Here is a 24,220-nt window from a genome sequence, read left to right as displayed (position 1 = left end):
TTTTGAAAAGAGTTAATATTTTCTCTAATGCTCCAACGCAGAACTTAACAAAACCCTGTCTCTCTGATACTGTATGTGCTACTGTACCGTAAATCTTTGGAATATTCCTGTCTGTGTGAAGTGTGTATTATAGACAGTTATTAACTTCTTCCCATCCACGCTACAGCCTATATACGGCTGCAGCGCGGACTCGAATTTTCGGGAGGCCGTTTTTAAACGGCCTCCCAGTGACACGCCCCCAGCGCGCTCCCGCCAGCACGCTGCGGGATCGTGGTGAATGGCCAATCACAGCGGCCATTCACCACGTGATCGGGCCGTCCAATGAGCGATGATCTCATATGTAAACATATGAGATCATCTCTCATCACCGGCGCTCCTTCCTCACACGGAGCCTGCAGTGTGAGGAAGGAGGGGGAGCCTCACAGCGCCGGGGACACAGGAGAATGTAATCAGGGCACCGATCACCAGTGCCCTGATTACTGAAGGTAAAAACACACACACAGTGCCCCCCCATCAGTGCCCACAGTGCCCGCCATCAGTGCCCCCATCAATGCCCACAATCAGTGCCCATAGTGCTGCTAGTCAGTGCCCATCAGTGCCTGCTCATCTAGGCACTGATGAGCACTGACTGGCAGCACTATGGGCACTGAGTGTGGGCACTGATGGTGCTGCCCATCAGTGCCGCTCATCAGTGCCACCCATCAGTGTCCAGTGCCATCCGCCAGTGCCCATCAGTGCCGCCTATCAGTGCCCATCAGTGCCGCCCGTCAGTGCCGCCTCTCAGTGCCCAGCAGTGCCACCTCTCAGTGCCCAGCAGTGTCGCCTATCAGTGCTCATCAGTGCCGCCTATCAGTGCTCATCAGTGCCGTCTCTCAGTGCCGCCTCTCAGTGCCGCCTATCAATGCCGCCTATCAGTGCGGCATATTAGTACCTCCTCATCAGTGCCCATAAGTGCCACCTCATCAGTGCCCATAAGTGCCACCTCATCAGTGCCCATCAGTGCAGCCTGTCAGTGCCCATCAGTGCCGCCTCATCAGCGCACATCAGTGAAGGAGAAAATTTTATTTTCAAAATTTACTCGCAGAAAATAAGAAAAACTTTTTTTTTTTTTTCAAAATTTTCTGTCTTTATTCTTTTTTTTTGTAAAAAATAAAAAACCCAGAGGTGATTACATACCACCAAAAGAAAGCTCTATTTGTGTGAATAAAATGATAAAAATTTCATATGGGTACAGTGTAGCATGACCGCGCAATTGTCAGTCAAAGTGTGACAGCGCTGAAAGCTGAAAATTGGCCTGGATGGGAAGGGTGTTTAAGTGCACAGTAGGCAAGTGGTTAAAAGTCATGTTATTGTGAATTGTTGATACGCCGAACCTTATCTGGTGGCAGCATGATAAGCCTAGGCCAAATGACGAGCGCTCTCAGTCTGCTGGCACTTACAGTGTGGTCCTGTGAGCTGGAAAATCTTTGTGCAGGGTGAGGCTGAGATTGGCATTGTCGTGTATCTATAACATTGTAGACTGGTGTATAGTGTGTATTTACATGTCCGATGATATCTGCTGCCATCCAATCCTGCCCACAAATGTAACATGTTCCAGCTTCTGCCTCCTTTCTCCCCCCCCCCCCCCGACAACCTGATCCCCCTTCCCCTGTGATAGCAGGCGGTGGTTCTTCTCCCCACATCCACTGTTACTTTTTGAAAAGAGCGCAGCAGTGAGGGGCTTCACCCACACAACCACATCATTCATTCAGTTTCCTGAATAAACTACAAGTACCATCACTGCCACTGCATCAGAGAGACTTGTAGCTTCAATGGGCTGCGGGGACACTTATGAGCGCTCTCCTAGTCCATTGACATGTCCTCTGGCTTTCAAACAGACAATCCATACAGAGGTATAGGCTGAACGCCGGAAAAGACATGTCTGCAGAAGCCCACATTGCATTCCTGATCTACTGATCACGGGTGCAATGCTTTCCTGGCTCCTGCATGAAAAAATAATACATGCTTTTTTTTTTTCCGGAAAAAAATGTGCATTTTTTTTTTACATAAAGGTGGTCCGTTCTCATCTGATCTCCTGTTGAGGAGAGTGGGGCTCTGACAGCTCTGTCTCTGCACACAGAGTGGAGACTGCGCTGTCATCCGCCTGCTCAGCAGGGATTGGTGGATCGATCCCTGCTGAGCAAAACAGATTCCGTCGGGCGCACCGGCTGTGTGAAAGGAGTCTTAGAGATCTCTCACTTCCTGCCCTGGGGGCAAACTTCGACAGGAAGTGAAGGAATCTTTCCAAGGAAGCCTCTGATGGCAGTAAAACCTGTCAGGAGTTCTAATCCTTACCCCCGCTATCAAAATATAAAGAAAACAAGAAAAAAACAAAAACGTTTATGTATGGATGCACTTTATTCTAAAAAAAAAAAATGTTTGGGTTTAGATGCACTTTATTCTAAAAAAAAAAAAAAGAAAACAAATTGGCTATAGGATGCACTTTATTCTAAAAAAAGAAAAAAAAAAAGAAAAATTTTTGGGTTTAGATGCACTTTATTCTAAAAAAAAAGAAAAAAGAAAAAAAAGAAAAATGTTTGGCTTTAGATGCACTTTATTCTAAAAAAAAAAAAAAAAAAAAAAATAATGGGTATAGGATGCACTTTATTCTAAAAAATGAAAAAAAAAAAAGATAAAATGTTTGGGTATAGATGCACTTTATTCTAAAAACCAATAAAAATAAAAAAAGCTTGGGTATAGGATGCACTTTATTCTAAAACAAAATAAATAAATAAATAGTTTGGGTATAGATGCACTTTATTCTAAGAAAAACAAAAAGTTTGGGTATAGAGGCACTTTATTCTGAGAAAAAAAATATATGAGAAGCAGGGAAAGGGAAAATACCTGTCTGTCAAATTGAGTCATTAGCCACCAGATGGCGACAGACACCATAGAAGCGCATCCCCCTGAAATGCACAAGTGGTTTGCTCTCTAATTAGCAGACGGGTCTATTTCAGACTAAATATAGGGGGAGAAGCCATGGTCATATACAGTCATTTTTTTTATCTTCAGAGAAACCAGACAAAAACACATCAACACGCCATGGAATTAAATCACACGTGTGTGCAGCGCCCTCTAATGGCCAGCACTACATGAATCCATTTGGCATCACAAGATACGCGTGGAACTTTTTTAAACAACTTTATTAATGATATAAATAGAAGAGTTTGGATCTCGTGACTGTGGGCAGGGAAATACGGAAGTAGTGTCACGTGAGCTCCTATTAGTCATCGAAACGTGCGCCCTGCTGAGAGCCGACGTCATATTTTTTTCATTAGTAGAGTTCATGTTTGTTTTGGGCAGTGCCTTGTTTTGCCCTCAATGTTGCAATCCATATGTCAGATACCAGTTATAGCTGGACACTGTAAGACAGTGATTCCCCACAACGTGGGGGAAATTTACTATGACTTTGACAATAAGTGTAGGTTCACACTGAGGCCGGTTTAAGATTGAACTCACACGATTTCGTACCGGCATTTTCAGTCTGACTTTGGGGGCGATTTTACAGTCATTTGTGCGGGTTCCTGAACAGATGTTTATTGAAATCCCCCCCCCCCCTGAAGTCGCCAAAAGTAGTACAGAAACTACTTTTGGGAATCGGTGCAGAGCCGCAAAGTCAGAGTCGCACCGATTCGGATGGTGCCATTGATATGTCAAATTGCATGTTAAATCGGAAACAATGTGAACGTGGGCTGAAACCTGGAAGCTGATTGGTTACTATGCACATCTGCACCAGATTCTGTGAGGACCAGTATAGTAATTTAACCACTTAAGCCCCGGAGGATTTGGCTGCTCAAAGACAGGCCCTATTTTGCGATTCGGCACTGCGTGACTTTAACTGACAATTGTGCGGTTATGCAATGCCGTACCCAAATGAAATTGAAGTCCTTTTTTTTCCCACAAACAGAGCTTTCTTTTGGTGGTATTTGATCACCTGTGCGATTTTTACTTTTTGCGCTATAAACAAAAAAAAGAGCGACAATTTAAAAAAAATAACAATATTTTTCAAATTTTTTTACATGAAATTCCCCCCCAAAAAAGTAAAAATTTAATTCTTTAACATTTTAGGCCAATTTGTTTTCCGCTACATATTTTTGGTGAAAAAAATTGCAATAAGCGTATTTTGATTGGTTTGCGCAAAAGTTATTGCGTTTACTAACTACGGGAAAGATTTATGTAATTTTTATTGTTTTTTTTAACTAGTAATGGCGGCGATCTGCGATTTTTTTAACGGGACTGTGATTTTGCGGCGGACAGATCGGACCCTTGACTGACATTTTTGACACTTTTGGGGGTACCAGTGACATTACTACAGTAATCAGTGCTATACATATGCACTGTTACTGTAAAAATTACACTGGCAGGGAAGGGGTTAAATTTATTAGAGATCAAGGGGTTAAGTGTGTCCCTAGGGGCGTGCTTCTAACTGTAAAGGGGCGTGGTGTTTCATGTAACCACAGAGACATACGATCCTACATAGCAGGACAAAAACAACACTGCACATCACCAAAAGAACACCATACCCACCGTGAAGCATGGTGGTGGCAGCATCATGCTTTGGGGCTGTTTTTCTTCGGCTGGAACAGCGGCCTTAGTCAAGGTAGAGGGAATTATGAACAGTTCCAAATACCAGTCAATATTGGCACAAAACCTTCAGACTTCTGCTAGAAAGCTGAACATGAAGAGGAACTTCATCTTTCAGCATGACAACGACCCAAAGCATACATCCAAATCAACAAAGGAACGGCTTCACCAGAAGAAGAAAAAAGTTTTGGAATGGCCCAGCCAGAGCCCAGACCTGAATCCCATTGAAAATCTGTTGGGTGATCTGAAGAGGGCTGTGTACAGGAGATGCCCTCATAATCTGATAGATTTGGAGTTTTTTGCAAAGAATAGTGGGCAAATATTGCAAAGTCAAGTCAAGAGTGCTGTAATAAAATCAGTATCAGTCAGGAGGGTGTAGTGCCAGCCAGGGCCAAGTGTCAGTGTCCCCAATATAAGCTGAGGGGGTATCAGTGTCCCCCCCCCCAGTATGGGTGATAGGAGGGATATCTGTGTCCCCAGTATAGATGCGTAGGGCCAGGGCTCGGTGTCAGTGTCCCTGTATGGGTAATTTGAGGGGTATCAGTGTCCCCAGTACAAGTGAGGAGGGTGTAGGGTCAGGGCCCAGTGTCATTGTCTCTAGTATAGGTGATATGAGGGGGTCAGTGTCCCTCCCCAGTATGGGTGATATGGGGGGTCAATGTCCCCAGTATAGGTGATATAAGGGGTCAATGTCCTGTGTCCCCAGTATGGGTGAAATGGGGGATTAGTGTCCCCAGTATAGGTGATATGGGGGGTCAGTGTCCCCAGTATAGGTGATATGGGGGGTCAATGTCCCCAGTATAGGTGATATAGTGGGGTCAATGTCCCCAGTATAGGTGATATGGGGGGGGGGGGGTCAGTGTCCCCACTATAGGTGATATGGAGGGACCAATGTTCCCAGTATAGGTGATATGGGGGGTCGGTGTCCCAAGTATAGGTGATATGGGGGGGTCAATGTCACCAGTATAGGTGATATGGGGGTGTCAGTGTCCCCAGTATAGGTGATATGGGGGTGTCAGTGTCCCCAGTATAGGGCATATGGGGGGTTAGTGTCCCCAGTATAGGGCATATGGGGGGTCAGTGTCCCCAGTATAGGAAATATGGGGGGTCGGTGTCCCCAATATAGGTGATATGGAGGGCGGGGGTCAGTGTCCGCAGTATAGGTGATATGACGGGGTCAGTGTCCCCAGTATGGGAGATATTGAGGTTCGGTGTTCCCAGTATAGGTGATATGGGGGGGGGGTCAGTGTACGCAGTATAGGTGATATGGGGGTCAATGTCCCCAGTGTAGGTGATATGGGGGGATATAAAGGATCAGTGTCCCTCCAGTACAGGTGATATGAGGGGTCAGTGTTCCCCCAGTTCAGGTGATATGAGGGGTCAGTGTCCCCCAGTACAGTTGATAAGAAGGGTTAGTGTCCTTCCAGTACAGGTGATATGAGGGGTCAATGTCCCTCCAGTACAGGTGATGTGAGGGGTCAGCGTTCCCCCAGTACAGGTGATAAGAGGGGTTAGTGTCCTTCCAGTACAGGTGATATGAGGGGTCAGCGTTCCCCCAGTACAGGTGATATGAGAGGTCAGTGTCCCCCAGTACAGGTGATATGGGGGATCAGTCAGTACAGGTGATATGAGGAGTCAGTGTCCCCCCAGTACAGGTGATATGAGGGGTCAGTGTCCCCCCAGTATAGGTGATATGAGGGGTCAGTGTTCCCCCAGTACAGGTGATATGAGGGGTCAGTGTCCCCCAGTACAGGTGATATGGGGGGTCAGTGTCCTCCCAGTACAGGTGATATGGGGGGGGGGGTCAGTCAGTACAGGTGATATTAGGGGTCAGTCAGTACAGGTGATATAAGGGGTCAGTGTCTCCCCAGTACAGGTGATACGAAGGGTCAGTGTTCCTCCAGTACAGGTGATATGAGGGGTCAGTCTCCCCCCAGTATAGGTGATATGAGGGGACAGTCAGTACAGGTGATATGAGGGGTCAGTGTCCCCCCAGTACAGGTGATATAAGGGGTCAGTGTCCCCCCAGTATAGGTAATATGAGGGGTCAGTGTCCCCCCCAGTACAGGTGATATGAGGGGACAGTCAGTACAGGTGATATGAGGGGTCAGTGTCCCCCCAGTACAGGTGATATAAGGGGTCAGTCAGTACAGGTGATATGAGGGGTCAGTGTCCCCCCAGTACAGGTGATATAAGGGGTCAGTGTCCCCCCAGTAAAGGTGATATGAGGGGTCAGTGTCCCCCCAGTACAGGTGATATGAGGGGTCAGTGTTCCCCCAGTAAAGGTGATATGAGGGGTCAGTGTCCCCCCAGTAAAGGTGATATGAGGGGTCAGTGTCCCCCCAGTACAGGTGATATGAGGGGTCAGTGTCCCCCCAGTACAGGTGATATGAGGGGTCAGTGTTCCCCCATTAAAGGTGATATGAGGGGTCAGTGTCCCCCCAGTACAGGTGATATGAGGGGTCAGTGTCCCCCCCAGTACAGGTGATATGGGGGGTCAGTGCCCCCCTTAGTACAGGTGATATGAGGGGTCAGTGCCCCCCCCCAGTACAGGTGATATGAGGGGTCAGTGTCCCCCCAGTACAGGTGATATGAGGGGTCAGTGTCCCTCCAGTACAGGTGATATGAGGGGTCAGTGTCCCCCCAGTACAGGTGATATGAGGGGTCAGTGTCCCCCCAGTACAGGTGATATGAGGAATCAGTGCCCTCCCAGTACAGGTGATATGAGGGGTCAGTGTACCCCCAGTACAGGTGATATGGGGGGTCAGTGTCCCCCCAGTACAGGTGATATGAGGGGTCAGTGTCCCCCCAGTACAGGTGATATGAGGAATCAGTGCCCTCCCAGTACAGGAGATAGGAGGGGTCAGTGTACCCCCAGTACAGGTGATATGGGGGGTCAGTGTCCTCCCAGTACAGGTGATATGAGGGGTCAGTGTCCCCCCAGTATAGGTGATATGAGGGGTCAGTGTCCCCCCAGTATAGGTGATATGAGGGGTCAGTGTCCCCCCAGTACAGGTGATATGAGGGGTCAGTGTCCCCCCAGTACAGGTGATATGGGGGGTCAGTGTCCCCCCAGTACAGGTGATATGAGGGGTCAGTGTCCCCCCCAGTACAGGTGATATGAGGGGTCAGTGTCCCCCCAGTACAGGTGATATGGGGGGTCAGTGTCCCCCCAGTACAGGTGATATGAGGGGTCAGTGTCCCCCCCAGTACAGGTGATATGAGGGGTCAGTGTCCCCCCAGTACAGGTGATATGGGGGGTCAGTGTCCCCCCAGTACAGGTGATATGAGGGGTCAGTGTCCCCCCAGTACAGGTGATATGAGGGGTCAGTGTCCGCCCAGTACAGGTGATATGAGGGGTCAGTGTCCCCCCCAGTACAGGTGATACGAGGGGTCAGTGTCCCCCCCAGTACAGGTAATATGAGGGGTCAGTGTCCCCCCAGTACAGGTGATATGAGGGGTCAGTGTCCCCCCAGTACAGGTGATATGAGGGGTCAGTGTCCCCCCAGTACAGGTGATATGAGGGGTCAGTGTCCCCCCAGTATAGGTGATATGAGGGTTCAGTGCCCTCCCAGTACAGGTGATATGAGGGGTCAGTGTCCCCCAGTATAGGTGATATGAGGGGTCAGTGTCCCCCCAGTACAGGTGATATGAGGGGTCAGTGTCCCCCCAGTACAGGTGATATGGGGGGTCAGTGTCCCCCCAGTACAGGTGATATGAGGGGTCAGTGTCCCCCCCAGTACAGGTGATATGAGGGGTCAGTGTCCCCCCAGTACAGGTGATATGGGGGGTCAGTGTCCCCCCAGTACAGGTGATATGAGGGGTCAGTGTCCCCCCAGTACAGGTGATATGAGGGGTCAGTGTCCGCCCAGTACAGGTGATATGAGGGGTCAGTGTCCCCCCAGTACAGGTGATATGAGGGGTCAGTGTCCGCCCAGTACAGGTGATATGAGGGGTCAGTGTCCCCCCCAGTACAGGTAATATGAGGGGTCAGTGTCCCCCCAGTACAGGTGATATGAGGGGTCAGTGTCCCCCCAGTACAGGTGATATGAGGGGTCAGTGTCCTCCCAGTACAGGTGATATGAGGGGTCAGTGTCCCCCCAGTACAGGTGATATGAGGGGTCAGTGTCCCCCCAGTATAGGTGATATGAGGGTTCAGTGCCCTCCCAGTACAGGTGATATGAGGGGTCAGTGTCCCCCCAGTATAGGTGATATGAGGGGTCAGTGTCCCCCCAGTACAGGTGATATGAGGGGTCAGTGTCCCCCCAGTACAGGTGATATGGGGGGTCAGTGTCCCCCCAGTACAGGTGATATGAGGGGTCAGTGTCCCCCCCAGTACAGGTGATATGAGGGGTCAGTGTCCCCCCAGTACAGGTGATATGGGGGGTCAGTGTCCCCCCAGTACAGGTGATATGAGGGGTCAGTGTCCCCCCAGTACAGGTGATATGAGGGGTCAGTGTCCCCCCAGTACAGGTGATATGAGGGGTCAGTGTCCCCCCAGTACAGGTGATACGAGGGGTCAGTGTCCGCCCAGTACAGGTGATATGAGGGGTCAGTGTCCCCCCAGTACAGGTGATATGGGGGGTCAGTGTCCCCCCAGTACAGGTGATATGAGGGGTCAGTGTCCCCCCAGTACAGGTGATATGAGGGGTCAGTGTCCCCCCAGTACAGGTGATATGAGGGGTCAGTGTCCGCCCAGTACAGGTGATACGAGGGGTCAGTGTCCGCCCAGTACAGGTGATACGAGGGGTCAGTGTCCCCCCCAGTACAGGTGATACGAGGGGTCAGTGTCCCCCCAGTACAGGTGATATGAGGGGTCAGTGTCCCCCCAGTATAGGTGATATGAGGGGTCAGTGTCCCCCCAGTACAGGTGATATGAGGGGTCAGTGTCCCCCCAGTACAGGTGATATGAGGGGTCAGTGTCCCCCCCAGTACAGGTGATATGAGGGGTCAGTGTCCCCCCAGTACAGGTGATATGAGGGGTCAGTGTCCCCCCAGTACAGGTGATATGAGGGGTCAGTGTCCCCCCAGTACAGGTGATATGAGGGGTCAGTGTCCCCCCCAGTACAGGTGATATGAGGGGTCAGTGTCCCCCCAGTACAGGAGATATGAGGGGTCAGTGTCCCCCCAGTACAGGAGATATGAGGGGTCAGTGTCCCCCCAGTATAGGTGATATGAGGGGTCAGTGTCTCCCCAGTATAGGAGATATGGGGGGTCAGTGTCCTCCCACTATAGGCGATATGAGGGGTCAGTCAGTACAGGTGAGGGGGTCTCAGGCCCTGGGAAGTGGTCACGTGACGTCCTCCCGGCGGAGGTGAGGCCAGGCGGTGTCACTCCCGGTGTGGGTGCGGCCTGTCCAGGTGTCGGTCCCCCGCTCCCCTCCCCCCGGTGTAGGTAGGCCGGGTTGTCCCGGTGGAGGTGTGTCTGGGGGTGTCCGGTGGGTGGCGCTGTGTCTCTCTTGCTCCTCCTCCTCCCGGCTCTCTTCCTCCGTCTCTCATTGTTGTTCAGTCGGCGGACATGGCTCCGGAGCCCGGCCTCCCCCGGCTCTGATCTCCTCCGCCCAGTCCGCACTATGGATTTCTCCTCGGGCCGGCCTAGCGCCGACATTCTCCGCAAGAACCCGCAGCAGGACTTCGAGCTGATCCAGCGGGTGGGGAGCGGGACGTACGGGGATGTGTATAAGGTGAGTGCATGGCCGGTCTCTCCGGTATCCGGCACCCCCCCCCCCCCCGGGCCTGTCCTCCCCTCCCCCAGCTTTGTGTACCCCGTTATTCATCCTCAGGTACAAGGAACGCTCCTTGGCGCGCTTGAACGCCGTCTGGGTCAGCTGATCTCAGGATTGTCGCGTCCTGACGCCGCCGTCTTTGTTGACCTGAGCGCGGCGCGTCACGACACCAGACAGCCAACGTTTATGAGGCTGCATTCACACTATGCGATTTGGAATCACGTTAAAATCAGCGCAACATCTCCAACGCGTGTTTGGGCGCCATTCCATGCTGATGTCACCCCGCGTGAAAAACCGCGCATGTAAAAACACAAAAAAATTTGGTCCCTGAGCGTCTTTGCGGTGACAAACGCGCATGTGGTGGCACTTTGAAGTAAAAGGGTAATGTGCAGAAAATCGTAAGCGGAAACGCATGTTTACAGCGGTAGGGACTGCGTCACACTAGCGCTCCTTGTTTATTGTCAATGGCAACGGGACCAGAAGGGCGCCATGGGCCTACCGGACTGCTAAGGCCTGCGTCACATCGCTGATACCGACGGCAACTCGCCCTTAAAGGGATACAGATCCGGAACACCGAAACGCGGCACAGCGACTTCACTGGCGGGGTGTTGCAGAATCTTCCTCACCTCAGAACTACGCCGGCGGGGAGCATTCTGTCCGCTTAGAAGGGTAACCCTGGAGCCGCCATTAACCGCGACAGCGGAGATTTGCTGATATCTGTACAACTTCTTTTAAAAGATGTCAATGCAAGTCGCAGTGAAATCGCACAGAAATAGTGCAGGAACCTTTTTTCAAAGTTTGAACAGTTCCATTGTCACTCATGAGGTGCAACCTGTCATGCGACTTTGAACTGTCAGTCACGCTGATTTGGCCGCAGCATAGTTTTGTAGGTGGGCAGTCAGGGAAGGAGTATCTGTTTTTGCCGCCCTTGTTTTGGGCACTGTGGATTGGGGACGCTGGCAGTGGTGTGGCGGTGGATTGGGGACGCTGGCAGTGGTGTGGCGGTGGATTGGGGACGCTGGCAGTGGTGTGGCGGTGGATTGGGGACGCTGGCAGTGGTGTGGCGGTGGATCGGGGACTCTGGCAGTGGTGTGGCGGTGGATCGGGGACTCTGGCAGTGGTGTGGCGGTGGATCGGGGACTCTGGCAGTGGTGTGGCGGTGGATCGGGGACTCTGGCAGTGGTGTGGCGGTGGATCAGGGACTCTGGCAGTGGTGTGGGGACTCTGGCAGTGGTGTGGCGGTGGATTGGGGACTCTGGCAGTGGTGTGGCAGTGGTTAGGTACTCTGGCAGTGGTGTGGGGACTCTGGCAGTGGATTGGGGACTCTGGCAATGGTGTGGCGGTGGATTGGGGACGCTGGCAGTGGTGTGGCGGTGGATCCGGGACGGGCGTAGCGGTTGACTTGGGATGCTGGGAAGGGTGTATCGGTGGATCTGGGGTGCTGGCATGGGTGTAGCGGTGGATCTGGGGAGCTGGCATGGGTGTAGCGGTGGATCTGGGGAGCTGGCATGGGTGTAGCTGTGGATCCGGGGTGCTGGCATGGGTGTAGCGGTGGATCCAGGGAGCTGGCATGGGTGTAGCTGTGGATCCGGGGCACTGGCATGGGTGTAGCTGTGGATCCGGGGCGCTGGCATGGGTGTAGCGGTGGATCCGAGACGCGTGTAGCAGTGGATTGGGGATGCTGGGACGGGTGTAGCGTTGGATCCGGGGCGCTGGCATGGGTGTAGCAGTGGATCCGGTGTGAACAGGCACTAAGACAGCGGGCAACCAACATTCTGTTCCTGTGATGTAGCTACCTTGCACATTGTGCAATCCAGCTGCAGCGTGTCCCTCACATTGTTTTATGTATACCCAGGAGGGACAGGTACAGCATTCAGCACTGCTGCAAACAACCTGTTCGTCTATGGCAGGCTGCCTCTGGATGGGACTGAAAGCTGTATTGGTGTTTAGGGCCCTGTGAGTTCAGGTAAATAAAGGTCCACAATGCTGGTGTTCTGCAGGGCCTAACTGATGGAATAGTGGGGTGTCACTCCGTGGCGACTTCCTTGATGGCAGTTTAGGTTTAGGGGGTTGGTATATGCGATCATGCTTCATGTAACACCCCAAATATAAAACGTGGTCTAAAAAGTGGACTATGCCTTTAAAACCCCTGATGGGTTATTTTGGCTGTCTGTGTACCATTGGGGAAATTTCCCTTCACTTCCTGTCCCAGAGGCACTACCGGAAGTTGGAGGAAATCTCCCAAAGTAAAGACCAGTGTTCCTATTGTTAATCGGGGCAAAGAAAGGGGTCAGTCTTCCCAATGAGGACACAGACAGCAATAAAGACTAGACTGAGGGCATAACTCTTCCTCTTCCACAAAGGTTATGCATAGGAATGATCCTGCTGGTGGTGAGTTGCCCCAAAAGTCAGGATCATGTGGTCCTAAGGCCCATAGCACACAGGTGGTTCCATCGCTGGTGCCAACTTCCCGATGACCGGCTTGCTGACAAGTCCTGAGAAAACGCTGGGGGTTATTTACTAAAACTGGAGAGTGCAAAATCTGGGGCAGCTGTGCATGGTAACCAATCGGCTTCTAACTTCAGCTCGTTCAATTAAGCTTTGACAATAAAAACTGGAAGCTGATTGGCTTCTATGCAGAGCTGCACCAGATTTTGCACTCTTTAATTTTATTAAATCTCCCCTGCTGTGTCTTTCCCTCTCTGATGGAAAAGCTGCAGGATCTACCTTGCCAGCAACTGAGTGACATCCTGCTGGTTGATTCCGACTCGCTTTTGTTTGCATTCACGTTGCCTTGCGCAGGGGTGAAAAAAATCCGCTCAGACACAACACAATTAGGAAATGCTATGTTTACCAAACCTGGAAGTGAATGTAAGACTGTAAGGCCCCTTTCTTACTTGTGCAACTTGTCATGCAACTTTGGACATCAGAGTTGCACGACATGTCGTTCCCCATGTTTTCCAATGATACTCATTCATATATGCGCAACTTAAAGTTGCAGCAACTTCAAAGTAGTTCATGTTCTACTTTGGTCTGACTTTCATGCAACTTCAGGGCCATAGACTTCAATGTTAACCCTCAGAAGTTGCATGAAAGTCATACCAAATTGTTATACTATGCAACTTGTGTGCAACAGTTGTCCATTAAAACTGGTCAAAGCCAAAGTCGTATCCATGTTGCACCCATCCAAAGTTGCGTCAAAGATGCATCAAGTTGCATCAAAGTTGCACTCCAAAGTTGGTGCAACTTTGAAGTCGTACAAGTGTGAAAGGGGCCTAACCCTCAGAAGTTGCATGAAAGTCATACCTGAATGTTATACATTGCAACTTGTGTCCAACAGTTATCCATTATCACTGGTACAAAGTTGTATCCAAGTTGCACCAATCCAAAGTTGCGTCAAAGTTGCACTCCAAAGTCAGCGCAGCTTTGGAGTCGTACAAGTGTGAAAGGGGCCTAGGGCTGGCTCACACCAGGAATCCCAAAGGAACACGCTTATGTTCTGTGCGATTTGAGTGCAGTGCCTTTTCACCGCAATAATGGACTGAAATCTCACTGCATCACGCCACAAGTAGTGCATGTGCCACTTTTAAAAACGCCCTTCAACCAGATTGCATTGTCGAGCCGGTGTGGGCAAATGCACCACGTTTACTATCTGTGTTTGAGGTAGGGATCGAATGATATATATATTTTTTTTTTCCAGGGCTGATACCGATTTTCCAGCCACACTTTAGGCCGATAGCCGATATTAGGTACCGATATTCTGCACATTTTGTCCCCATTCACACTAGCGTGACTTGTCAGGCGACTTGGTCGCCTGACAAGTCACGGTGGGTCGCCTGCCATAGATTAGCACAGGACCCATTCTAATAGGAGCGACACAAGTCGCTCCGACTTAGAAAAAGGGTCCTGTACTACTTTGGGGCGACCTGGAGGCGACTTGCATTGACTTCAATGATATGAAGTCCGTGCACGTCGCGCCGAGGTTGCTGTGCACCGCGACTTCACAGGTCGCCCCGGCAAGTCGTGTCGCCCCTGTGTGAATGGGCTCTTAAAGTTTTTTTTTTTTTTTTTTTTTTTTTTTTTATCACTTTTATTGCTGTCACAAGTAATGTAAACATCTCTTGGGACAGTAATAGGCAGTGACAGGTACTCTTTATGGAGGGATCGGGGGTCTAGAAGACCCCAAACCCCTGCTCTACACTTAAAAGCATTCAAAACGCCAAGCTTGGCTGTTCTGAATACTGTCAGGCGCGTTTAAGGCTCCCTTAACCAGACGTGATGTCATGACTTTGCTTCCGGGTTACTACATCGGAGACCCGATCAGAGCTGATTCCAGCTTTGTCCGGGTCTTCGGGCAGCCGGTGTACATGCCGGCTGGTTGCTCAGGCCTCCTGGTGAGACGGGAGACCCGGGCGGTGCGGAGGAAGGAGGGGTGGGGGGGACATCCCCTCCCACTGCTTGTAATAACAGCCGAGCGGCTGCTTAGCCGCATCAGTTATTACAAGAAAGCCATCGCCTCGAAAAAAAACTGTACTGGGGTGATGCCTGTAGCTCCGGTACAACCATTTGAAGCAATATTGGTCATATCGGCAAGTTTGTGACCGATATGATACTTCAAAGAAAGGGAATATCGGCCCCGCCCATAGTCAGCCGATCCCTAGTTTGGGGTGTGGCTAACTTTACACCAACACCTGCTGTAGATCAGACACAGCGTGTTTTGAACACAGTGCTGGAAATGCGAAGGGAACGCGCGTTTCCCCGCACTGCGTTCCAGTGTGAACGGCCACTTTAACTGGCTGTACAGCGGGCTGAACTAAAATAAACTGAATTTATTCCTCCATCCACACTTTTGAGGTGAATTGGGGGGATCCTGCCAGCTGTGCTGCTGTATTCTGACTGCGGGGAGACCTCCCCCCCACTGTGAGATTACACAGATCAGCTGATGGAGCAGCTTTTATGCAACAAGGTGGCTGAAAAGAAGTCAATTGATCGATGCAGTGGCCACGCATGGATTGAAATTGGGCTGGTTCAGCGGGGCCCGGCTACATTACTATCCATGTGTGGCCACTGCAGTCAAACAGAAGTTCATCTGCCAACCTGCTTCGATTTTATCTATCTATGGCATTGGCCACCTTAAGCCATTCAGACATGTGGCCAGGGGGCAGTAAATCCAGGAGGTTGAGCTGCAGTTTTAACCCTCCCGATTGCCAGCCTAAACAAGAAAGACATGAAGCCACCCAACTCTGTACAATGCATTGATGCTTTGCAGCTGCGAAAGAAATTAAGCCCCCTGTTGCATTTGGCGGGCAGTACAGCTGCCAAACACAACCTATTCATGTGAATTGGGCAAGCTGCAACTGCATGCAATGCATGTGGGTGCAGTAGGTTGCCATTTTCATGATTGAACCAGGCAGTGAGGAGGTGACATATCACCTCCTTACAGTCTGTCAAGTGCCCTCTGAAAAGCGATCTACCACAGATCTTTGCCTAAGGGACTGAAAGGGCTGCCGCATGTCAGAGCAAGCCCTAAATCGCACATTGCTTTCAAATATTTTAAGAGGGAAACGCCTCAGAAAAATTTCCCCTGTATATTTGCGCACACGGGACCACTGTTGCGTATTGTCTTTCAGCTTATTGCGTCACTGCTACGCCGGGCGCAGGTTGGCATCGGGCCGCATCACTGCTACACGGGGCGCGGAATGGCGCTGGGCTCACTTCACTGCTACACGGGGTGCAGGATGGTGCCAGGCTCACTTAACTGCTACATGGGGCACAGGATGACAATGAGCCCGCTCAACTGCTACACAAGGGCGCAGGATGGCGCCAGGCCCGCGTCATTGCCACACGGGGTGCAGGATGGCACCAGGCCCGCGTCATTGCCACACGGGGCGCAGGATGGCGCCAGGCCCGCGTCATTGCCACACGGGGCGCAGGATGGCGCCAGGCCCGCGTCATTGCCACACGGGGTGCAGGATGGCACCAGGCCCGCGTCATTGCCACACGGGGCGCAGGATGGCACCGGTCCCGCGTCACTGCCACACGGGGCGCAGGATGGCGCTAGGCCCACATCAGAAGGGGCCTGTCTGTAATCATACCCGGGGTTGGACAGGGAGCTGGTGTGCTCTGTAAACGCCTTACAGCTGGCATCTTCATATCAAATACTTTCTTTTGTGATCTTTGTCACAAAGCACAGCACTGTTGTAGGAAGAAACCACTCTCAGCCTCTTAGACCGCCTATTTGTTCAACTACGTTGTCCCAGAGGTAGCATGTGACATGTGGAATGACTGCTTCCATCAGAGCTTTTTCACACGGGTTTTGCTGACTTTGGATGGCTCCTATCTGCATTCATTTGTTCACTCTTGCTCAGCCAGTTGCGCAGATGGTCCAAAAATCATAATTTTATAATGCAAGTAAGAATTTGTATTGGGAAAGTGTAAATGTATCCGGATGGGTTGTCTCTTCTTCCTTGTTGCTGTGTTGTGCGTGACAGATGTAGTGGGAGTAAGTCAGCATTGGGATGCGCCAGGAAATGATTTCAGAATGTCAATAAGTATGCAGAGCATGCACCTCCGGCGTGTCCCTACTGGCAGCGCAGATTATTCTATGTGGGATCCGCAGTACACGGCGTGTGAGATTTTCACTTCGCTGTGTGTAGTATCCGTGTGTTTTCATCTGGCTCACATTGACTTCCAACGTGTCACATCTCAGCCTGACCATGTAATGTGCGCTATCTGTCCCCGGGTTATCTTCTACCACGTTGTGGTCACCAGTGTTTACTAACTGGATGTCATGTATTTCCCATAGTGTGGACGTTGGATGCTAGTAATTGTATGCGTGTCCTAGTGACGCTTCATACATCATATTTTAACCACTTGGGCTCTGGAAGGTTTTACCCCCTTCATGACCAGGCCATGTTTTGCTATTTAGCACTGCGCTAATTTAACTGGTAACTGCGTGCGCATGCAACGCTGTACCAAAACAACATTTATATCCTTTTTTTTACATAAATAGAGCTTTCTTTTGGTGGTATTTGATCACCATTGGGTTTTTTCTTTTTTGCTATATAAACAAAAAAAGGCTGAATATAATAATAGGCTATATATATATATATATATATATATATATATATATATATATATATATATATATAATTATAAAACATTTTTTTTTTCTGCTTTGAGTGCCGGTTCACACATGTGCGGCTGCGGCGATCGCATGTAATGTCGGAGCGCACTGCTCCTTCATTACATGCGATCGGCTGTGCGGTGCGAGTTTAGCCATACCCTTTGTATGGCTGAATTCGCACCGCACCCGCAGCAAACACGCACAGGACCCTTTTTTGCAGCCGCATCAGGATCGGATCGCACAGCGGTTCACACTTGTGCGATCTGATCCTGTGCGTACTGCAAGAGGGTCCGTTTGCGGGAACAGGCAGCGAATTCGCAGCCTTCCCGCATCGCATAAGTGTGAACCGGGACTAAAACCTATCCAGAAAAAAAAAATACAATTTCTTCATACATTTTTAGACATGTATTCTGCTACTTGTCTTTGGTAAAAAGAATTTCCAATACGTGTATGCTGATTGTTTTGTGTGGAAGTTATAGTATGTACAAGGTATGAAATATATACTGGAATTTTTTCTGTTTTTTTTTATACTACTAATGGCGGTAATCAGCGACTTGCAGTTGGACTGCGATAGTGCAGCAGGCAATCTGACACTAAATGACGCTGGGGTTGAACTAACTGCATTGACATCGCTAGTGACACTAATACAGTGATCAATGCTAATACTATACACTGTACTAATGACACTTGCTGGGAATAGGGTTAACCTCTAGGGCAATCAAGGGGTTTAATGTGCGCCAAAGAATGTTTAGTGTGTGTACTGTGTGTTGCTTTTACTATGCAATGCGTCGGTTTTTACTCCCAGTTTTGCAGGGAGAAAACAAAAACGGTACATGGCTGCTGTCTGTAGAGAGCTCTGTGTTGTTTACCAACACAGGGTTCTCTTCTGTCATTTACTCACCTGATCAGTGGGTTCCGTCCATTAATCATTGCCCAGAACCCGCTGATTGGCTTGTGCTGCAGCAAATGACAGCAGTGTCTTCCGGTTCCGTGCTCACATGCACAAGCGGGCCCGGAAGAAAGACGCGGCGTACAGGTACATGATTTTTTTTTTTGTTTTGGATGTATTAAAGTTTAAAGGTAAAACTGCAGACACCTCTTCAATTTTTAAATGGTATAAATCTTCTTTGTGTGTGCCAAATGCCTCTGTAAAACCAGATATTACCTTGTGTAAGTAGCAGTGATATCAGTTTGCTTTACACTGCCCCTGTGCAAAGAGTAGAGTTGTGGGAGGGGCCCAAGCAAGCGCCACCCACTACAGGCTGCCTGCAGAAAACAGGAGGGGGCGGAGACAAGCCCAGTCGCACTGCACAAGGAGAGAGAGCAGCAGTGATCGGTCTTTATTACAGGAAACTCCTGCACAGAGGGAAAGTCTCACACTGGATTACTGCACAGATCTGAAAGAAATACAGAAAGCACACCGAGATACAAGGAAGAATACACATGAATTCATTGGGTATGGATTGCCTTCATAAATCCTAGTACTATTGGTACTTCACATAGGAGTAGTTTGGTGCTGTCTTATGTACTGATGTATCGAGGACTGTTTAATTTGCATTACAGAGCAATCTTTTAGAAATATGAAGGTTACACATTTCTTTTGGCCTTTTACCACTTGACCTCTGGAAGATTTACCATTTACCCCCCCCCCCCCCCCCCTTCACGACCAGGTCATTTTTTTTGCAATACGGAATTGCAGTGCTTTATAGCGTTGCACGACAGCGCAGTTATCAGTTACTCAAACAAAATGTATGTCCTGTTTTTCCCACAAATAGAGCTTTATTTTGGTGGCATTGGATCACCTGTGCGTTTTTTTTTTTTTTGCGCTACAAAAAAGACAGACTGTAACGGATCAACCGGCACCCCGACTGGGTACCTCCATTGACGGATGCTCCTAGTGCTTCCTGGGGTCTCCAAGCACTCCACCAGACACCATAACCACCTCAGACCCCACGAAATGCAGCAGCTTGGTTGGGGTCTCACCGTCTCCTACTCACCCTGCACCTACGACAAGGCTCCAGGTTCCAGTGGTGAACCTCTTTCCCTAGAGAGTGAAGCAGGAACAGGAACAAGCTCTTACAAGAGCTTAGTGATTATCCAAGGGAGTATGAAGAGCATAGCAATCCCTTGTAGCAGATTCCCCCAATTAGAGACAGGACTCTACATTGAGGGTGGCGTATAACTCAAGGTTTAATGGTACAGCTGCTTTTTTATACAGTTTTTTTCCCCCACAAGGTTACCGCCCAGGTGGACCTTGTGGGGAACAGGCCATTAAATTCACAATCCAATAAAAACAGAGTTTTACACTTCCATACAGGGTACGCAATCCCTCCCCTCTTTCTGATTACATTATATGCAGATGAAAGTGTATACAGGAACAGAATTAACCTAAACTAATTACATAGCCATCTGGATTGAACAATGTGAGGTCATTAACATTTAACAATGGGACAGGTAGACTTTAACACAATACACATTCCATCTCAAAACACAAACAATAGGGGGAGCCTGCCTGACATTGAAGTACAATACACATCAGCATCACTTTGTAAATACAGACCCCATTTGAAGCAATCCAAACCATCAGTCTTTCACTCCCAGCGACGGTTAATACCGTCACACAGAAAATTTTGGAAAAAAAAAATTTTTTTTTTACTTTCTGCTAAAAATGCACGATTAATTTTTAAAAAAAATCACATTCTCGATTCAGACCCCCTCAGATCTTAATCTGGCATTTCCATAATTAATGTAACCGGTGCAGAGCCATTCTCTGCTCAGAGTTGTAAAAAGAAAAGGCAGCCAGCAAATGTTTATCGCAACATTGCTATGAGATAGAGACATTGTATCATTTGGTTCTTTTAGATCAAAGGAGTAAACTTGGTCTGCAAATGAGATCAGTTTAACTACCTAAAGACCAAGTCTTTTTCTGACACTTGTTGCTTGCAAGATAAAATCATTTTTTTTTGCTAGAAAATTACTTGGAACCCCCAAACACACACCTATATATATATATATATATATATATATATATATAAATATATATATATATATATATATATATATATATATATATATATATATATATATAAATTTTTTTTTTTAGCAGAGACCCTAGAGAATAAAATGGAGATTGTTGCAATATTTTAAGTCGCACTGTATTTGTGCAGCAGTCTTTTTTTAACCGCTTGCCGACTGCTCACAGTATATTTACTGCGGCAGTCAGCCCCTCACAGGCAGAGTGACGTAGGTCTACGTCGCTCGCCTGTGAGGCTCTGGGGAGCAAGCGCGCCCCCGCACGGTCACGGACCCCCCTGCGCGTGTGACCAGTGGACCCGATGTCCGTCGGTCACTCGGCGATCGGCGGGGGAGAGGGAGAAAGTCAGGCGGCTTGTGTAAACAAGCCACCTGTCATTCTCCTCAGTGTAAAGACACTGATCACACGGATCTACTATGTAGATCCGTTGATCAGTGTCCTTACAGCTCAAGCCACAGCCAATCACAGTAGAAAGCACGCCTCTAGGGACACACACAGCCCCTCCCTCCCAAATAAAGTTAACCCCTTCACTACCAGTGTATTTTTACAGTAACAGTGCATATATATAGCACTGATTACTGTAGAAATGTCACTGGTAACCCCAAAAGTGTCAAAAATGTCAGTCAAGGGTCCGATCTGTCCGCCGCAATGTCGCAGTACCGCAAAAAAAATCGCAGATCGCCGCCATTACACGTTAAAAAAAAAAACAACAAAAATGACAAAAAGCTTTCCCTTTGTTAGTAAACGCGATAACTTTTGCGCAAACCAATCAAAATACGCTTTTTGCGATTTTTTTTTTTTTTTTTTTTTTTTTTTTTTTTTTTTTTTTTTTTTTTTTTACCAAACATAGGTAGCATAAAACAAATTGGCTGAAAATTTAAAAAAATTTAGATTTTTACATTATTTTTTTTGGGGAATTTCATATAAAAAATTTTGAAAAATATTGTTATTTTTGCAAAATGTACGCTCTTTTTTTTGTTTATAGCGCAAAAAGTAAAAATCGCACGGTCGATCAAATACCACCAAAAGAAAGCTCTGTTTGTGGGAAAAAAAGGACGTCAAATTCGTTTAGGTACAGCGTTGCACGACCGTGAAATTGTCCGTTAAAGTCACGCAGTGCCGAATCGCAAAATACCCCTGGTCGTTTAGCAGGAAAATCCTCCGGGGCTTAAGTGGTTAAAAAGGGGCAATGATCTGATTCCCACCAAAACTCTCCTCCATCCCAAAATATATACACAAGAGAAATTGGCCCACGGGACTTTGTGTGAGGTACGTGTTTGTGGCTGGAAAAAATTGAATTACACAATAGATAAAAGCAATATTGTAATTTTATTGCATAATATGCACAGGTTGTGGGAACAAATGATAACATGTGCTCAATGGCGCATGCTGTAGCTCAAAGGCTATATGTAAAAAAATAAACAACACAGGCATTTGAAGATAACATGTTGGCATAAAACTTGGTGTAACCACTCATAGACAGGCATAACATAAGATAACATGACAGTTGAATATAACATCATTGTCTGACGCGTTTCGGGAGCAATCTCCCTTCTTCAGAGATCAGTATATTCAATGTGTATCTATAAAAAGAACATTGTAGTTTAAATATGCAATATCGTTATGATTATAGAATTGAAAAATTTCCGTCAAGGGATGGAAACTAGATGGAGTGTGTAATACTCACAACTCAATAGGACTTAGATGGAATAATTGGGATTCTCGTGTGACAGCGGCGCATTGTGTCTGACCTGGGAGCTGAAGGATCCCATAATGGCAGCCAGAAATGCGGGTCCCTGGTAGGTAGGTGGTGAGTGTGGAAAAACAGAAAGAGAAACAGAAGCACCTTCCAACCGGTCATATAAAAATGATGGTAGTAGTAAGGGGGTAGCCATTGCTTACAATTGAAAATATCAGACATGGTGTGCATGAAGTAGAAAGATTGGGTGTGGGAGAAAGAAGGAAATCCCATGTGAAACAAAATATGTGCTGGAGAGCAATAAGGTGAAAGGGAAATGAAGGTGGGGATGTGGAGCAGTTGAGCCGAAGGGGGTGAAAAGAGACAAGGGGTTGATAGGAGGGAGTAAGTGAAGAGATAACTCAGTGACTGGCCTACCAAATGGATCCGAAGCCGACAGCACGGATGGGGTCCTAGCGTCATGCAGCGGGCATAGAGAGATCAATCAGAGCAGCAGCGTCTGTGATCTCGTGGAGGAGAGGAACGCTGGAGAGCGGACCTCTCCGACCCGCAGATGTAACAGCACGTGATCAGCGCGGTGACGTCAGTGAGCACACTGACGCACAGCGCTAGGAAGTGCGGCATGACGCCGATGTGCAGGTGGACCCGCTCGTCCCGTGGGAGGGGAGGGGCGGGGACAGCAAGGGAGAGAGAGAGACTCCCTCTTCGCACATCGCAGCTCCCGGGGCTAGAACTTGCACCACTTAGCACACAGAGTTCTCATAATTGTGTCAAATTGGATGTAAAAACGAAGTATATAATGATCTCGATGCATAAAACGAAGCATGTATTGGTCTCAATGCATAATGACATAAGGCATACAAAAAGACAATATATGAGGGTATGATAGTGAGAGAAAGAGGGGCACCAAGATAGAGTATCCAGCCAAAAGGAAATCGGATCATTAATGGGCACAATGGGTGTCTTTTTTTAAAAGCATTTTTTTGGGAAAAAATACACTTCAATGAATTACCCCAAAAAAAAAAAAAAAAAAAACTACAGTAAAGTTATCCCAATATTTTTGTATGTTACACCGAGAATCGTGATCTTTATTCTAAGCAAAAAAAAAAATCATGATTCTCATTTTATCCAAAATCGTGTAGCTCTTTCTGCTACTGTTCAATAAAAATAGAAAAAAAAACAAAAAAATTTCTTCATAAGTTTAGGCCAAGATATATTCTGCTACATATTTTTAGTAAAAAAAATTCCAGTAAGTGTACATTGATTGGTTTGCACAAAAGTTATAGCTTCTAAAAAACTGTGGGATATTTGTCTTTTTTTTTTTTTTTTTGTGGCTAGTAATGGCAGCGATCAGCACCTTATAGCGGGACTGTGGTATTGCGGCGGACAATCCGGACACTAAGGACTCTTTCACACGGGCTTTCCGTTTTTCATCCCATCCGTTTGCGGATTAAAAACGGACATAATGCATGTCTATGTAAATACGGATGTCAGCGGATGACACCACTGACATCCGTTTTTCGTCCGTTCCGTTCCGTTCAGTTCAGTTTTTTTTGAACGGGAGAGAACCCTATTTTTTCTTCCGTTCAAAAAACGGAACGGACGCAAAAACGGATGTCAGTGGTGTCATCCGCAGACATCCGTATTTACATAGAGATGCATTATGTCCGTTTTTCATCCGCAAACGGATGGGATGAAAAACGGACATATGGATCGGATGACACAAGTGTCATCCGTGTCCGTTTCAAAAAAAAAAAAAAAAGGAACTGATCGGGCATAAAAAACTGAATGCTCGTGTGAAAGAGCCCTAAGTGATACTTTTGACACATTTTGGGTACCAGTGTCGCTAATGCAGTGATCAGTGCTAAAAATATGCATGGTCACTGTACGAATGACACTGGCTGGGAAGGGGTTAAACATCAGGGGCAATCAAAGGGTTAAATGTGTGCCTAACCAGTGTTTGTGCACAGTGTGGGAGGTGCTTTTACCAGGGGAAGGCATAGATCCGTGTAC

The 24,220-nt window shown here is 48.2% G+C and overlaps 1 protein-coding gene across 2 annotated transcripts in view; it reads left to right on the top strand.

Moving 5' to 3' along the window:
• The first annotated feature begins 10,109 nt into the window (after window positions 1-10,109).
• The window catches only part of MAP4K5 (mitogen-activated protein kinase kinase kinase kinase 5), a 217,084-nt gene continuing 202,973 nt past the window's right edge, over window positions 10,110-24,220 (top strand). For both annotated transcript variants that reach the window (XM_082242653.1, XM_082242652.1), the window contains exon 1: window positions 10,110-10,306. In XM_082242653.1, the coding sequence (XP_082098779.1) occupies window positions 10,196-10,306 (111 nt within the window). In that variant the 5' untranslated portion in view covers window positions 10,110-10,195. The remainder of the gene's footprint in view (window positions 10,307-24,220) is intronic.

The sequence above is a fragment of the Pelophylax lessonae genome (assembly GCF_965119305.1).
Source record: "Pelophylax lessonae genome assembly, chromosome: 13".
NCBI classification, from domain to species: domain Eukaryota; kingdom Metazoa; phylum Chordata; class Amphibia; order Anura; family Ranidae; genus Pelophylax; species Pelophylax lessonae.
This window is presented reverse-complemented; position numbering and strand designations above follow the sequence as displayed.